This window comes from Idiotropiscis lumnitzeri, chromosome 4 (assembly GCF_059441095.1).
Source record: "Idiotropiscis lumnitzeri isolate Australia: NSW breed Sydney's pygmy pipehorse chromosome 4, RoL_Ilum_1.0, whole genome shotgun sequence".
Taxonomy (NCBI): domain Eukaryota; kingdom Metazoa; phylum Chordata; class Actinopteri; order Syngnathiformes; family Syngnathidae; genus Idiotropiscis; species Idiotropiscis lumnitzeri.
The window spans coordinates 27,692,613-27,709,397 of record NC_142394.1 but is presented as its reverse complement, the minus strand read 5'-3'; the positions used below and the strand labels follow the sequence as shown (position 1 = coordinate 27,709,397).

The 16,785-nt window shown below is 44.0% G+C and overlaps 2 protein-coding genes across 3 annotated transcripts; one reads left to right on the top strand and one right to left on the bottom strand.

Moving 5' to 3' along the window:
- Positions 1-3,787, bottom strand: LOC148338955 (uncharacterized). Its single transcript, XM_088294047.1, has 3 exons — positions 3,429-3,787; positions 3,253-3,323; positions 1-1,849 (listed from the first exon to the last, which is right to left on the bottom strand). Exons 1-3 carry the CDS (start codon positions 3,443-3,445, stop codon positions 126-128), a joined length of 1,812 nt encoding a protein of 603 aa, XP_088150173.1. The 5' UTR covers positions 3,446-3,787; the 3' UTR covers positions 1-125.
- Positions 3,459-16,086, top strand: dvl2 (dishevelled segment polarity protein 2). Of its 2 annotated transcripts, none has more exons than XM_088294046.1 (15): positions 3,459-3,609; positions 7,733-7,802; positions 9,260-9,417; positions 10,346-10,455; positions 10,567-10,696; positions 10,757-10,847; positions 10,954-11,023; positions 11,837-11,976; positions 12,061-12,137; positions 12,224-12,291; positions 12,370-12,504; positions 12,658-12,789; positions 13,271-13,447; positions 13,707-13,931; positions 14,571-16,086. In XM_088294046.1, exons 1-15 carry the CDS (start codon positions 3,548-3,550, stop codon positions 15,128-15,130), a joined length of 2,205 nt encoding a protein of 734 aa, XP_088150172.1. In that variant the 5' UTR covers positions 3,459-3,547; the 3' UTR covers positions 15,131-16,086. The 2 variants fall into 2 exon arrangements, with proteins under 2 accessions (XP_088150172.1, XP_088150171.1); XM_088294045.1 differs by lacking the exon at positions 3,459-3,609 and adding an exon at positions 4,328-4,809.
- The last annotated feature ends 699 nt before the right edge of the window (positions 16,087-16,785 follow it).

The window sequence follows — 16,785 nt, the reverse complement described above, 5'->3', positions numbered from 1 at the left end:
TTGTCTTTTAATCTGATTTATTGGAAGAGAGTACTGATTTTTGGAAACAAGATATTTTGAGCGACAAAACCACAACAAAGGTCGTCTTTAATTTCCTAACTATCCAATTTATCCAAATCTGATCTTTAGATGGACTTGAAGGAGATGTTCCCCGTCGCAATTCGGAGGTAATTCAGTTCGAACAAATCCTCCTGCAGAATCTCGTTCACCCCGACGTCTGACGCTTCACTTCCGCTTGATTGTTCATCCGTTTGAATGTTCTTCTCACGTTCCTCGTCGACAGCAACGCTCGTCTCGCGGCTTCGCTTTTCACTGGTGGGCAAGCGAAACTCGGTGCTGGAGAATCCGACGGCAAATTGCGTAACGTCGGGCCGAGTCTTTGTCGTCGTGTCTCCCATCAGCTCAGCTTCGGGCCGCTTGGCCAGCCTGACGATTGGCGAGTTCTCGACCACAAGCTTGGGGCCGTCGTGGTGGGCGGCATGCACGAGTTTGCCTCGCACCGTGCTGCTGGCGGACGGGCCGAAGAGCCTCGATTTCCTCTCGGGAAGCCGGCGCCCGGCGCTTCCCGAGACGTCGCGACCTGCCATCGCCGCTCTTGTCACCATTTGGTTTGGATCGTTTTCCAACGCCAGGACCTCGTTTCGATGTCGCAGAGGCGTTTCTGGAATTGGGCTCGTCGTGGCAAACGGAAAAAGGTTCCGGTCAAGACCTTGAAAATTCTGCTGAACGGCAGACTCGTTCGATGGTCTCGCTGAAGTGCTTGCACCCTTGACCTGATTTGATGGCTTTTTTAGCAAACTGCCATCCAAGATTTCGCGATATCGAAATCTAGTCGCGGTCGGAGCTGCTGTCGTTTGAGGCGCGATTTTTCTCCGGCTGAAACTGTATTTGGATGACAGAAAGGGGTAAACATTTGCCATTTTGAACACGTAGCTTCTTCCTTTATTGGTCCGAGAGTCGCTTTCCATCGAGGCCGGCCAGTGGAATCTTTTAACTCCCGGTAACTTGTTGATGTGTTTTGAGAATGTCGGGCGCGCAGGCTTTCTGGTTGTCACGGCGACCAGGCCGGTCTTAAATCCACGAGGCACGAGATACGATGAAAGTTTCTCGGAGTGACTTCGGGCGGCAAAGTGTCTCGAGGCGACTTGATAGCGACGAGCATCCTGATCCATCCGGCCAGCACGGTCTTCGTCCTTGGCGGGCGTCGTCCTGCCTTGCTTTGGAAGCCTTTCATCCTTCTCAATCTGGGACACTGCAGGGGGATTCAAAAGCTTCCCAAAATCTTCCCGTCGGACGAAAGAAGGCTTGTAGAGAAACGACTGAACCTTTTTATCGTTAGCGAAGGATGATGTCGCCCTTGGAGGAAATGCGCCAGGCCGAATCCCTTCGGACACTCTCGCGAGAGACACTTTGGTGGACTTGTCAACGTCCTTGCGACTTCCAGCCAAATATCGGCCCGGCTGCATTGAAAAGAAAGACGACGTTTGCCACACTGATTTACCGCCTGACCGATCTCTTTTTGCCGCCCATTTCCAAACGTCTCCTTGAGACAACTCTTCTTCTGGGTTCCTGGAGCTTTGACGTAAGGGATGACCAGGAGCCGATTTCAAAACGACCACGGGGTATTTGTAGAGGCTTTCTCCTTGCCTGATGGAAAGCCTGTCCGTCGGTCCCGTCATCTCTGATCGAAACGCTCGGTAATCTTGGCCCCACGGACGAGAATGAAAATCGTCGTTTGTGTTCCACTGATGGCTCGATTGACGTCCAGATGAGACGTCCAGATACCGGCTGTACGGAGAATTCCAAGACGGCTTCGCAATGTCAGCACTGAGGACTCTTACTGGACCGGCTGCGAGTGAAAAGGAATGGGAGAGTGAGAAAAAGGGTTTATTTCCAACTATGATTAAACAATACATGCAATTTAAAAAAAAAAAAAAAAGGTCTACAAACGCTTGTTTAAATGTCAGATTTAATTTTTTTCTTTTTTAATTCAAGCTAATTTCAGATTTTTTTTTTACACAATTAATGCCTAATTAAACCCCAACTGTTTGCGTAAGTCTGCACACCCTCTGATAAATGGTGATTTGATAGTGGTACATTCAAGTTAGGGCACAGCTGTCACGGTTTAAAATGCCTCCCATTGACCCAAAATGAATTTCAGTTTTATCTTTGGATACAAGCCAGGGCCCACAGAGAACTTTCAAAGAATCTCATACATGAAAGGCGAAGGGAACAAAATGTTTTTTCTTCAGCTGGAACTGAGGCCTTAGTCAAGGTGGCGTGAATTATAAACTGTTCCAAATGCTTGCATATAACCAGCAAGAAAAGCTCATTAGATTGTGAATGTGATTGGTTAATTATGGACAGAGCCCCAGTTAGAAAGAGGGTGTGAACACTTGTGCAAATTATTATTTTTTTTTTTTCATTTTTACTTTACCTCACAAAATGATTTTTTTTTCCCTTTTTAAACGAGTTGTACAAGTTTTGGTTCAGATACATTGGTGGCAAGTTTTAAGATTTATTTGTATTCATTTTAATAATTACAGTTTGGTCAACAGCATTTTAAAAAAAATAGAGTTTGAGTTTTTAAAACATCAAAATGGGACAGTTTGACTGACAAAATAACATGAATGTTAAATTTTGTAAATGGAATTTTAAATCAAAAAATAATTGGGAAAATGTCTGTTTTAAAAAAAAAACATTATGTAAGCAAGTAAACCCTACAAAAATGTGGGTCCTCGGGGCTGCTGCTGGAATATTTCCATGTTTTTATTTGATTAAAATGTGGAGAAAAAAATAATTCCAGTAAAATAAAAACTTTTTTTAGATTTTGAATTTAAAACAGGCCGATTGAACAAAAAATAAATATTTGTTTTGATTTTATGACTTGAAAATGGGTCAATTTGACTCGCATCATGAACGCAGTATGAAAAATTAAAGTTTAAAATAAATAGGGGAAATAAATACAAGACCAACAGCAAAGTTCAATTCTATTTGCCTGGATTTTCGATCAAAAATATTTTGTGTTAAAAAAAAAATATGTATGATTGTGAAGATTATTGTTATAAATCAACCCAAAAAAATAGCAGTTTTATATTTTGACTTGTTAATATATCGATAAAAAGAGGCAAAAAAACACAACTTTGGACAGCAGAAGTTTCTTTGAAATGTTATTGTTGTTTACATTTTTAGAATATATAGCATCGTTACACTTCCTACGTGGAAGCGGCACAGTCAGTTTTTTGGGCTCACCTCGTGCAGAATGTGAGCGTGTGATTGATGACATGACAGCTGCACAGACCAGCACAAAGACAAAGAGGAGCCTGCAGATCAAAACACACGCACACGCACACACACACACACACACATGCAAAACAACAACCGTGTATTGCTTCAAAACGTGCTCAAAGTGCAAACAACATTTTTACCTCGTGACAAGGGGCATTATGAGCTATTCCCTCCTTGGCTTGTGCAATGAACAAAAAGGTTCCAGTTGACTTTTTTTTTGCCTGTCAAAGCAACCGGGTTGGGAGTTGTGATTGCTTTCATGCCTTTCACCTGGTCTACTTGCTCAATGGAATACCATCAAGCGCAGGAGATCACAACCAGGTGCAGTCATATTTCATCTTTCATTTGATATGTAACAGCGCATTGAAAAGAAATAAAATATCCGTGGCCCGAGTGAATTATAAATATGACAGTTCATGGATTAAATGACCAGAAACAAGCCTGTTGGTGGTCTCAGGGTGTATGAAGCTGCAGTTAGATTGCCCAAGGGTAGAGAAGAGGAACTCTTCTCTATCATAGTGACCTGATGACATACATTGTTGTTGTCATGACGACAATGTGAACTATTTTTTTTTTAGAAATTATGACAAGGACAGTGTTTTTTAACTTTTTAGTTTTGTACTTTTTTAACTGTTGTTGACTGAAGAAGTAATTACACTTTATTTTGGGTCTATTTTGCACATTAAGGGTCAAACCTAGAGTACGTACAGCCATTTTTAATGAAGTTCAGAATTTTTTATATAAAGTGAATTGTATGTAATTATTGGAAGGGCGAATAAAAGAGGAAGGAGAGAAGGCAGGAGGAATCGATTAATGGCACTTGAATTGATGGAATTAATTAATTAATCCAGCCCGTCTACAAAAATGTTTTTCATTAACAAAAAAAAAGTAGGGACAATCGTGGTGGAGAGCGCACGTATGGAAAATTGGGCGTGCGTAATGACGTCACACGCCGCGTTGGCTCGCGCAAAAAAAAGAGAGAAAAAAAAAAGTGGTGAAAACTTTTTGGTTGTCCCCCCCCCCACTCCCGCCCCTCCCCTTCCCTTCCCCCGTGTGTTTTTGTTGGGGGGCAAAGTTGCTCCGTGTTCGGTTCGCGTAAATGTGCTTATTCTTCCGCTGTTGTCGGTAAAATGTGAGTGTAGACATTCGTTGGAGGCGAAACGGCGACGGGACGAGGAAGGGGGTCGTGTAAAGGCAACAAGAAAAGAAAAAGGAATCTGAGCGGCCACCATCGTTTCACCTCTGCCGTCTGGTTAGCCAGCCAGCTAGCTTGCTAACGGCTAGCTGCCTCAACTCTTCTGGACAACTTCGGCAAGGACCACAAAAGCGAACCAATAAACACACAAAAGCCACCGCGGACATGGCGGAAACCAAAATCATCTATCACATCGATGAAGAGGAGACTCCGTATTTGGTGAAGATCCCCATCGGCGCCGAAAGTATCACCCTGTTGGATTTTAAGCAAGTCTTGAACAAGCCCAACTATAAGTTCTTCTTCAAATCTATGGACCAGGACTTTGGGTGAGTTATAGTAAGATTCCTCGCTTTTGTAAAAAAAAAAAGAAAAAAGTTAGAGATAAAATATCCAGTGAAAAGTTGCCCAATGAGGCGCTGCGTGGGCATCGTGACCGTGAATCTCAACAAACCTCATCATTACAATGGAGTGTGATTGGTAGTGGTGGTGTGAGGTGTGGGGGGGTTCATTACCTGTCCCTGCTGCTTTTCTTTGCACTTATCCAACCCCCACCCCCTACCTCATCTCATTAAGTCCATCATGGTAAGATACGGCTTTTTCTTTTTTTTTCTTTCTTGTCTCACACTCTTTAACACTTTGGCAGTCAGCCCCCCCCCTTTAATTCGCAGGATCCCCCTCCTCCTCCACCTCCTCCTCCCATTCCTTCTTCCATTCTCCTCCGGATAGAAGCAACAAGCTCCCCCTCTATCAATTCACCTTTTTGTGCCGGCTGCTAATCCTGCTGCAGAGGAATGCGCTGTATGTGTGCTTTATGCAGCGGCACAGACCCCTCGTCCCAAGTGGGGGACCCACATAGACCAATATTGACTATCTTAACCGATTTTTAAAATGTGAGAGACACCCCACACACAACGAGAGGAGGAAAATAAAGTGTGTGCTTACTACCTGCAGTGATTGTATACAAAGAGCGGGCGGAATGACTGCAAAATAACCTTTGTGGCGATTTGTCTTAACCCTGAATATTACAATTGTAATATAAAATTAAAATTTAAGAGTTTCTTTTCCCAAAGTCCATGTTTTTTTTGTTTTTTTTTACAAACAGAAGCAATGACAACATGTAGAAACGTGGACTGAACCCATTTAGACAGTGCATCACTAATTAAACTGAATAATGAAGTTATAACAGGCACCCAACTTTTACATGCTGGCAAAAACTTATAGTTTTTACACATATGACCAGTCAAAGGCTCCTTGTCTCCCAAAAACATATTTATTATAAATCTTAAAGCTTGGCTAAGAATTTTTCCGAGCGCCGATGGCTGGATGCCATTCACATGAATAACATCTGTAGCTGGGTCCAACAGTCGTGTCCCCGTCTCGGAGGTGGCGGCTTCGGGCGTCCGCAGGGGGGCTCTGACGCCGCAGAGTGATGAGGACCGAGTTGTAGCGTTCCCCTTTTTGTTGGATAATACCATTGTGTGAATTTAATCGACAATTGGATGACAATGCAATCTGACAGGTTCGAGCGGCAGACGAGCCAGCATGACTTCCGTGAAATGTTGTTAATTTTCTTTTCTTAAAACTGCAAATGCTACAACGTGGCGTCATTCAGGGTCCTTATTTGCATCTTTCCAACAGAGTTGTGACTATTTTCAAACGTGGCTTCTGAGTCAGCTGGGCAATCAAACCAACGGACACCTCCTTCCATCTGAGAGGAGTGTGTAATAATTGTGTTTTTATTTGTCCTGGTATGAGGCCAGCTGTCTGCCACAGCAGTGTGTGTGTGGGGGTGTGTGTGTGTGTGTGTGGGGGTGTGTGTGTGTGTGTGGGAGTGCGCGCTATTGGGGGGCGGTGGGAGGAGCGTGCTAGGAAACGAGGGCCGGACGTCGAGCATTTGCTGGGTGTCTGTGTCATCCGTCGGGAGAGGAGCATTTTTGGCTTGTTCTTGGATGCTGTGCTGGTACCACTCGAGTCTTCTCGTTGGGTTCACAGTTTCAGATGAGATGTTTCACAAATTTAACATCAAGGGGGAGGAAATACGGAGTATGGGGATGGATAATATCCAATTTTTACTTTATCCGACAGGACTAAGGCCATTTCTGTTGCAAAGAATGAAGCTGTTGCATGTTGTCATCAGACTCGGATTTTTTACGTCAGGGGAGGGCGAAGTGTAATCTGCTTATATAACACAATTAATATTTTCGACAGAGACATAAATCTGCTTTTTTTCCTGAGAGGGTGGGGGTAATCTTTGTCTTATGTTGTAACGTGTAAATGTGTAAAAACAACAACAAAAATAGAAAAGAATCGACAAAAATTAGAATTTAGCAAGTTTTAAAATATTGACTGATTAATTGGAACAGGCCCTAACTGTTTTTTTTGTTTTTTTTGCCAATCTAAATAGATAATTGGTAAATAGAGTAATTGTAACTCATAAAATAAAATGCAACATTAACTTTTGTTTTAAATTAGTAACTTTATTATAAGTAATTGAACAATAGACATTGACATTAAAAGTGGGGTTTAAATAAATGAAATTATTTTAGCTATTTATCTTTATTTCGCTTATCAGTGCCCAACTCTAATAATAATAAATGTTTATTGAAAAACAGATGAATTCATTGCTTCTTTGATAAATACAGTTGAAGAAAACTCTGAAAAAGTACTCGCATATAAATGAAGTTGTATTGTATTAACGTGCAATCGCAATATTGAAGGTTAAAAAAAATCGCAATTAGATAATTTTTTACAATTATTCAGCCAAATTTGCTGCAGACTTTGTATATCCTGTAAATGTTGTTGTTTTTGTTATTTTCACCTCAATACTTAATGCTTAATTAGTTGGAAGATGGTGTAAACAAACATTTCGTTTCAAATGTTCCAAAAAAAAAAGCCGCCAGTCTTCCTTTGAGGCTTGCTGCTCTTACGCCAGCGCCGGCCCACAAACAGCTGCTTCAGCCCACTGGAGCCTGACCAAGTCTCGCACTCATTCGGAGTTTGTGCGCCCGCCCAGCCCATCTTCCTGTTAACAACTTGAATAATAACATTTATGCTGGTGTGGGTGGGAAATTGGGAATACACAAAAGTTGCGCCAAACACACGGGACAAGCCCAAAGCGGCTCTTACGTAACGTAAAGACTTGCTGCTGTGTTTTTAATTTTTTTTAATGGCTTTGTTTAGAGAGGTTTTCAGTCCTGCTACCCTTCAGTGCTCTGAATCATTTTGTTGACGTTTGTTTCTCTGTTTCAGAGTGGTGAAAGAAGAGATTTCGGACGATGGCGCTAAGTTGCCGTGCTTTAATGGTCGTGTGGTGTCCTGGGTAAGTCCTCGTTTTCAAATGCTACTTTCCATAACCACTCTTTTGGTTTTCAACACGACCCCTAAAGATACTCTATGCCGTACAAAAAATTGTAATTGAAGTAACATTGTTTGCTCCGGAACTAGATTAAATGTCCATTACAGTGTTCAGCAGCGCAGTTGAGACTTCTTCTCGACTGAGGTGGCCATATTTCAAAGCTTAAACGATATGGCTCGGTATTGATTCAAAATTTCAAAATCCATTCGATACACAATGGCCCGATTCAATTCACGATTCGCTTTGATTAATTTATTTATTTTGGAATGACAGTACCAATTTTAATTTCATATTAAAGGCATTCTTGGATGAACCAATGCTTTAATTAGTACAAACTTCTTGTCGCAAGTAGGCGCATTAGTAAAAATATTCATATTTACATTACGAATTGAAGCTAATTAACATGACCTGACCAAACCAATAAATACATCGGCCTTCATGCTTGTTGGCGCTAACGTCACTGCGTCCGCCGTTTTGTTTGTGACGCGTGAAGTCACGTAAATTTATGGGGTTTATACATCATGCCCTTTAACCTTAAATTATATCTCCTCTGTGATGTAATTCACACAGAATAACATTGTCATCCATTTACTTCCTGTCCTTTATTGTTTCATGAGAACGTGAGATAATATTGTTGCTTAGGTAGCAAAACACCCGCTGATTATTTATGATTTTTTTTTTTTTAGGCCAAATATCGGCCGATAAACTGGTCACACACTTGTTGAAACTGCCCTGATGGGTCCCATTTGATCATCAGGACGTCCTAAGAACGTTTCTTCAGTCATTGGCTCACTTGTTGCTTGTTTAAAGTCGAGCCGAAACCCTGCGAGCAGACTTGGCCCGGTCGAGCAGGTTTGAGGCTCAAGCATCTGTTAAGTGCATAAGAATGAAGGGAGCGCTTTAAAGCCAATAGACCCGTGGGAGCGATATGTGAGCTGCACGCTAAGAAGGGTGGAGCCAGTCCAGAAGACAGTGGAGGCTTCATGGTCACGCCAGGCATTGGGGTGACGTGTGTTATGTGGAGAGGGGCCAAAATGGCTGTTCCACTCCATTTCGTTCAATTGTTTTGCACTTTTTGCATAAATCAAGAGGGCTGTTAGTCCAGTAAATGTGCACCAGCTCAAACGCAAGATCCGAAGCGCGTTACATTTCTTGCTGCATGCGTCGCGAGTCACGTGCTGTACATTTAACCTGAGCGTTGACGCGCGTTTGTTTGACCGTAGCGATACAGCTCAAAATGGTGGATAGTGTTTCAGTGATCCCCGTGAGACGTCCGCTTGAGAAGAGAGTAGTGTTTGCGTGTCCCATCTTACCTTCTGATCTTCTCCCTTTTTTTCCCTACATTTCCATTCATCGTTCGCCATTCAGCACCCCCCTCCCTCCCCAGGTCCTCTGGCTAACTGATTTTTGCCCCCCATCAGCTGGTGTCTTCAGACGCTCCAGCGGCAGAGCCTGCAGCTCCAGCAGCGCTGCCCCCGGTGGAGACGTCCACCCAGCCGTCGCCCCCTCCGCCGCCCCTGCCACCCCCACCGGCGGAGAGGACCGGGGGCATCGGGGACTCCAGACCGCCCTCCTTCCAGTAAGTGTTCTTCCCCGGTGGCCACTATCAATTTTCTGTAAGAATAACAATCATTGCTCATTCAAATGAGTGTGATGCCGCCATTTTTAATGCGGCCATCTTGAGGACATCATACGCCACAGACTTAATGCACAAGATCAGATCGATGATTGATCTTCATCTCCTCGTCTCGTTATTTACTAGCCAAAACAGGCTTATAATAGTTTGTGATTTTTTTTCCATTAATGTTGTTTTTTTTTTTTTACTTTTGTTTTTTAAATTCAGTTTAATTTGAAGTTGATTTTAGAGCACCTTTGTTAGTTTTTTATTAGTTTTGTAGTCACCAACATGCTTTGTTTAAGTTTAGTTTTGGTATTTGTTTTAGTCTTTTTGAGTAGATGAAAAAACAAAAAAACAAGTCACTAAGTATTGCGTAATAAAGTCAAGTCAATTACAATTGTCAAACAACTGGCTTACCATCTTCTGTAGCTACGGATGTACAGCAATACCGAAATAAATGCATTTAAAAATAATAAATTGATAATGACAAAAAATAAGTACATTTTACTATCATAATAATTTTCAGCTGTAGTTTTCAGTTCAATTTTGTTTTTTGAAAAGCCTCTTGTTTTCCTTTTTTATTAGTTAACGAAAATGCCTTTTCTGTTTTCGTTTTTTTTTTTTTTTCCTCCTCTCGTTTTGGTCCACTATAATAACCTTGGTAACTCTTGTTTTTTAAGTGGTCTGGAAGCTGGTGGCCCGCCAGGGTTTATGCCTCCACCATCAAATTATAGCATTTCTCTCCAAAAGGTCACTAGATGTGTCATTGTGCAGCCTGCTGCTCATGAAGTCTGCATGTTCATACTTGCGGGGTGAAAATAAAAGTTGGCAAGCCAAAGGCCTTTCTGTAATCGGGTCTCGTCTGACTTTGCTCCCACGTCTCCCTCAGTCCCAACGCGACAGGCAGCGTGGAGACTCTGGACGAGCAGACCGAAACGGAGTCTGTCGTTTCCTTCAGGCGAGAGCGGCCTCGACACAGGGAGAGCGTGGAGCCACACGGTGAGCTATCAAGATGTGGCACGCCGCCATCGTTTGCGGGATACAATCAAGGAATGGTGGCGAGTCTGTAAAAAGTCAAAAAGCCTGACGTCTGGTCGCTCCCTTTTTCAGGTCCTCGCGTGAACGGCCAGAGTCGCTTGGAGCGGCACTTGGCAGGGTACGAGAGCTCCAGCACCATGATGAGCAGCGAGCTGGAAACCACCAGCTTCTGCGACTCCGAGGACGACGACACCATGAGCAGGTGAGGCACAAAACGTCACGCAAATAAATTCACATTCACTCCCCTCTGTATTGGACTTAGGTTCAGCAGTGCGACCGAACAGAGCACGGCGTCGAGACTCTTGAAGCGGCATCGACGACGCAGGAAACAGCGCCCCCCTCGCTTGGAGAGGGTACGAGCACGCCGCTCCTGTCTGATGGGCTCTGTCAATTCTTTTTGTTTTTGCATCTGCTGTGGAGTTGTGCGCACGATTTTAATTTAGTTGTTTCTTGTTCTAGGCTTCCTCCTTCAGCAGTGTGACGGATTCCACAATGTCCTTGAATATCATCACTGTCACCTTGAACATGGGTATGCATCTATTTCTATACGTTGAAATGCAGTGTTTGGGGAAAAAATATTTGGCCTCTTCCTAAATTCTCATATTCTTGCTTGCGTGTCACACTTAAATGTTTTGGATCATCAATCTGGTTTTAATAACTCCCATAGACATGTAAATACGAAACATTAACTGTGCCGCATTCTTAACAAATCTAAGTTAAATGCCAAATAGTATTTGTCCGACAAAATGAAAAAAGAAACATTGTGGTGAACTTCCAAAGAAATTGAAGAACAATTGAGAAAACAAAGTGATTGAAATCTTATCCGTCTGGAAAGGGTTGTAGCGGCATTTCCTAAGTTTTGACCAAACGTGGTTAGTTAGAGCAACTCAGGCAACTTTGGTGAACCTTTTGCTGAAGTGCTCGGTCAATCAAAATTCTTCCAATAGGACAAGGATGAATTATCCAAGAGGACACAAAAGAGTGTAGAGCGACGTCCAAAAACCTACAAGCCTAACTGACCTCATTTAAGGTCGGTTATCATGACGCAACCAAGAAAGACTTGAGGCAAAAATGGCATCCATCCATTTTACGACAAGTATTTCGTATGGCGGTGAGCCAAAAGTTGAACTTTTTGAAAGGTGTGCAGCCCGTTACATATACTGTGAAAATAACTCCACCAGTCAAACATAACGGTTGCAGTCCGGTGGACTGGGGCTGCTTTGCTTCTTCAGGACCTGGATTCTCTGCTGTGATTATAGAATTGGATGGATTTTTATTTTGTCCCCCTTACTAAATAAATAAAAAATGATCTTTACATGTTTTTTCTCCCCCCACCGTATAGAGAAGTACAACTTCCTGGGCATCAGTATCGTGGGCCAAAGCAACGAAAGGGGCGACGGCGGCATCTACATCGGCTCCATCATGAAGGGGGGAGCGGTGGCCGCGGACGGACGCATCGAACCCGGTGACATGCTGTTGCAGGTGACGCGACAAACGAACTTTCTTTGCAGCGCGTCTTGAAACGACACGCCACCTACTTCTGCTTTGAATTCTTTTCTCCACAAGGTCAATGACATCAATTTTGAGAATATGAGCAACGACGACGCAGTTCGCGTGCTGAGGGAGATTGTGCACAAGCCAGGGTGAGTTGATGACTTTGTAAATTGTGGCGTCGCTCATCAGACCCTCGCGCAATGAGCGGTGCTGATGTATCTGTGGCGTTTGCCAGGCCCATCATCCTCACTGTGGCCAAGTGCTGGGACCCGTCTCCGCAAGGCTACTTCACTCTGCCGCGTAGTAAGTAGCCGAAGAGCCCTCTTGTTGAACAAATCAGAGTTGGACATTTTTGAGCGAGTGTGCGTTCTTGCCGTGCAGATGAACCCATCCGGCCGATTGACCCAGCAGCTTGGGTCAGCCACTCGGTAGCCATGACTGGCGCCTACCCGGCCTTCCCCGGCAGCTCCTCCCTCAGCACAATCACATCCTCCTCCTCCGTCACAGAGACTGAACGTGAGATTTGCACAATTGGAAATTGTTCTATTTAAAACCAGCTGTCTTTCTCCTTTTTTTTTTTTTTTTGTTTTTAAACATCCTTTTGATTTCCGGGCACCTTTCCATGAATCATTGCACACTCCCCTAAAGTTGTCTGAAATGACTCCACAGGATTTGATGACTTCAATTTGTCACTGCACTCTGACATGGCGTCCGTCGCCAAGGCCATGGCCTCGCCGGAGTCGGGGCTGGAAGTCCGGGATCGCATGTGGCTCAAAATCACCATCCCCAACGCTTTCCTTGGTGAGAGAGCACATTAGTCAGCGAACCTCTGCACTTCACATGACTTCACAGGGCAGGCATTATGTTTCGGGAATTAAAACCGTGTGATTTGTCGGAGGGAGGGAGGGAGGGAGGCAAAGTACGAATGTGTGAGCGCTTGTCTTGACTGAAAACATCTGTTAAATTGGAATCACCTGCAGCTAAATCACGTGGAGCAATAAAATGCATTTTTAGAGGTTTTATTTATTTATTTATTTTTTTTACTGTGGTAAATGACATGATTTTTTTTCCCTTTCAGGGCATTTTCAAACTTAACCAAGTTTTTTGTTTTGTTGTTTTGTTTTGTTTTTCCTTTTTTTTCTGTTTTTCTTTTGCAATCGTGTCACTAGCTAATAAAAATTTGGGTTCCCCCACTCCTTCCATGACAGAAAGTGCTCTTTTGTTAAGAGCCCTTTGCGTGTAAATCTCATCTTAATTTGCCGTGCACGCAATGTGTGACCAGGCTCGGATGTGGTGGAGTGGCTGTTTCACCACATCGAGGGATTCCAGGACCGCCGTGAAGCCAGGAAGTATGCCAGCAATCTGCTGAAGGCCGGCTTCATTCGTCACACGGTCAACAAGATCACCTTCTCGGAACAATGCTATTATGTCTTCGGGGACTTAAGTGACTGCGAGAATTGTAAGTAGTGTGTGCAAACCTCACACTGTATTGGAGCGCTCGCTACACATTCTTTAGGCAGCCTTTTAGAGGTACAGACACATTTTCTGACATAGGCACAAAACTAAACATTTACTCAGTTGTTTAAGTCATTCTCTACCAGCCGGAAAAAAATGGATTTTTTGACGTCTTTAGCCGTCAATGGTAGTAAATGAGTTAATGTAACACACGGAGGTCAAATTTTCCACGATAATAGCCAACATTTGACATTTGCGCCCAGATATGGCCAACCTGTCCCTGAATGACAACGACGGCTCCAGCGGGGCCTCAGACCAGGACACCTTGGCCCCTCTGCCCCTCCCTGGAGCGTCACCGTGGCCCATGATGCACACGTTCCCCTATCAGCCCTACGCCACCCATCCTTACTCCAGCCAGCCGCCGCCGTACCACGAGCTCACCAGCTACAGCTACACTCCAGGGAGCACCGGCAGCCAGCACAGCGAAGGTGAGCGTCAAGTTTTGACTTTTTTTCTTTCCTTTTTTTTATTTTACTCGTAGTGTTTTCATGTGTTAAACAAAATCACTGCCTTCAAATTTCACTGGGATCGTTTTTCTCGGGCTGATTGCAATGGAGGATGACAGGGCTTTTCAAAACAACAATCAGACGTAATAATCAGAGATGTTGATACAATCTTCCTTTTTCATCAAAGAGTAAACGCTTTTCAGTCGGTTTGAGCAGGAAGGAAAGGACACGCATGGCTGTCAGAACGTTAATTTGTATGCATGACATCATCCTCTCACGTGCCCATTGTTTTTCTCTGTTTATAAGTGCTGAAGACAAAAACATCACATTTTCACTTAATAATGAACAACCATTTTTAGATATTCAACATTTTCTACTTAAATTTAACCTGCTCTGTATTTCACAATATTTTCCTTCCTAGAGACAATAGTGAAATTTCGAAGTTCTTGCTAACGCTAGCGCCGCTGCTAAACACTGGAAACAGGCGACGTACAATACGGTGTCAGCGTAATTACGTTTTTTTTTTTTTTAAGCGCCATTAATTGTGTCCTCGCCTCATCGTGTCAAAACCAGCCAAGTCAAAAGCATTCCAGTGTGACTTTGTCGTCCGTCCGTTCGCAGGGAGCCGAAGCAGCGGGTCGACGCGAAGCGAAGGCGAGCGCCGTCGTGGCAGCAGCAAAGGTCCCGGCAGCACGGCGGGAGGTGGTGAGAAGTCTCCCTGTGGGGGGGATGCCGGCGGGGGCGACTCGCGCTCCGGCAGTGGCAGCGAATCGGAATACTCCACCCGGAGCAGCTTGAGGCGGGGCCACGGCTCGGCCGCTCCCAGCGAGCACAGCCACGCCTCCTCCCAGCGCTCGCATCATCACCGCATGCCCCAGCCCCCCCACATGTCCCCCTACCCTCCGGGTATAATGCCTTACAACCCCATGATGGTGATGATGGTCCCCCAGCACCCGCACCCGGCCCTGGCGAGCGCCCACGCCCTTCCTCACGCGCCGCAGCTGCCCACGGCCCCCATGCACCCGACCCTGCCGCCACCGCTCTCTTCTATTTCGGCCGGACCTCCTGGAGCACCGCCCACCCGCGACTTGGGCTCCGTGCCCCCTGAGCTGACTGCATCCCGCCAGTCCTTCCACCTGGCCATGGGCAACCCCAGCGAGTTCTTCGTGGACGTCATGTAGCCGTCACGCCAAGTCGTCATGCCGCTCCTGCTCGCTTGGTGGCAGTTGATTGTGCTTCTCACACAGGCCGATTGGATTGAGGGCACTTGTTCCATATTTGGTGAGAACAGGGTTAAGAATTGACAAAATAACATATTCAAACGGTCAATGTGGAATCGACGCGTCATGTCGTCTCATTCGACCGATTCAAAGTCCTACTCTAGTTGCGTACCGAATCTAGTTTTGGATATGGCCAATGTCATTTAAAATGTAGCTTTTGCGCGCCTTTTCTGGTCGTTGCCCATTTCTTCTTAGTCCCATTGTGACTGATTTTCAGTTTGAACGCCGTGGCGATCCACAACGTGCGCAAATCTTTTGAACACTAAAGAGTTACCAGGTACACAATGTGCCGGACAATGGATTAGATCCTGGTGGGACACCATTTTTAGTGCCCTAGGTATTAAGACACTCCAGGTACACAAGGTCACACTTTGAAGTTTTGTTTTCGTGCGGCGTTGTTTGACAATGGATGTGTGTGTGTCGACACACACACACACCAAGCTCTAATGTGAAAGACAAAAAAAGGTCCAACAAATGTAGTCAACTTTTGCTTAATGTCGACTGTGTTCCGTAATCACTTATCTAATTGTGAAGTGTACTGTATAGTGGCTGCTTTGTGGTACAAGTTGGTAAAAAGAGACCATTCAGAAAGCGGTACATAAAAAAAAAACACACATTGTAGATGTTAACTGTGATCCACAAGCCTCACAACACTTTTTTGTGTTCCTGACTCACATTATATACACATTTCAATTTTTTTTTCTTTTTTTTTTTTGTACGAGTGACTATATAGATCATGTATAACCCAAATATCAAGGTGTGAAGTGAATTGTCATCAATGCGTGAGATTGCATTTCTCATTGATTTCATTCTGCCGCCATTTGTGTCAAAAAATAAAACTTGATTTTGACGCTTAACTATTTTTGTGTTTGATTTTTATTTAATTTTAAATTTAAAATTATTTATGTGAACCCTTTGGTCCTTACCTGTTTTTCTGCATAAATGACTCCTAAAATGGGATTTGATTTAAATCAGATGGCGGCAAGGACTGACCGTTCTCACCCAGGAGAGGCTCCCTCTAGTGGTTATCTCTCTAAATCACAGTCGTTGTCTTTGGCCCCATTTAAAGAGACAATCGCGCTTTTAGGACCCCGCGGAGTCTAACCGTGACTTCCAGGAAGTGAATTAATGATGCCGTTTATGGCGCGGAGACAAAAGGACAATTCCCCACATTTTCTTGCATCAAGTTGTCGAAAAGACGTTATATATAACACAACGTCGTCTTTTCTTTGTTTTGCGTTGAGATTATTTTTTTGTATACGTATGAATTGTGGCTCACGATTTTTCTGGAACTGTATTTACAACACATTATGCATTCTTGTCTTTAGAGACTCCGTAAGTCTGCTGACTCAGTGGGCCACCACCCTTTTCTGTGTCTGCGGGTTTTAGCAACAACACTGGAGCAAAATTTAAGTTGTTAACATTAAACATTATTTTTGTTGTTTCCCCGTGCAAGTTTGACCAACTTTGGATCGACTGCCAAGAAATTAAGGGCACTAATGGGCAAATTAAATGATGGCTTGGGCCATAATTATTCGCAGCCACCAGGGGGCTAC

Bases quoted from the DNA above. Each gene is read 5' to 3' on its own strand.
- LOC148338955 (XM_088294047.1), bottom strand. The intron at 1,850-3,252 runs GTGAGCCCAAAA...TTTCACTCGCAG, and splicing joins ACGCTCACATTCTGCACGAG to CCGGTCCAGTAAGAGTCCTC.
- dvl2 (XM_088294045.1), top strand. From the start codon at position 4,649: ATGGCGGAAACCAAAATCATCTATCACATCGATGAAGAGGAGACTCCG. The intron at 9,418-10,345 runs GTAAGTGTTCTT...CGTCTCCCTCAG, and splicing joins TCCAGACCGCCCTCCTTCCA to TCCCAACGCGACAGGCAGCG. The intron at 10,848-10,953 runs GTACGAGCACGC...TTCTTGTTCTAG, and splicing joins GCCCCCCTCGCTTGGAGAGG to GCTTCCTCCTTCAGCAGTGT.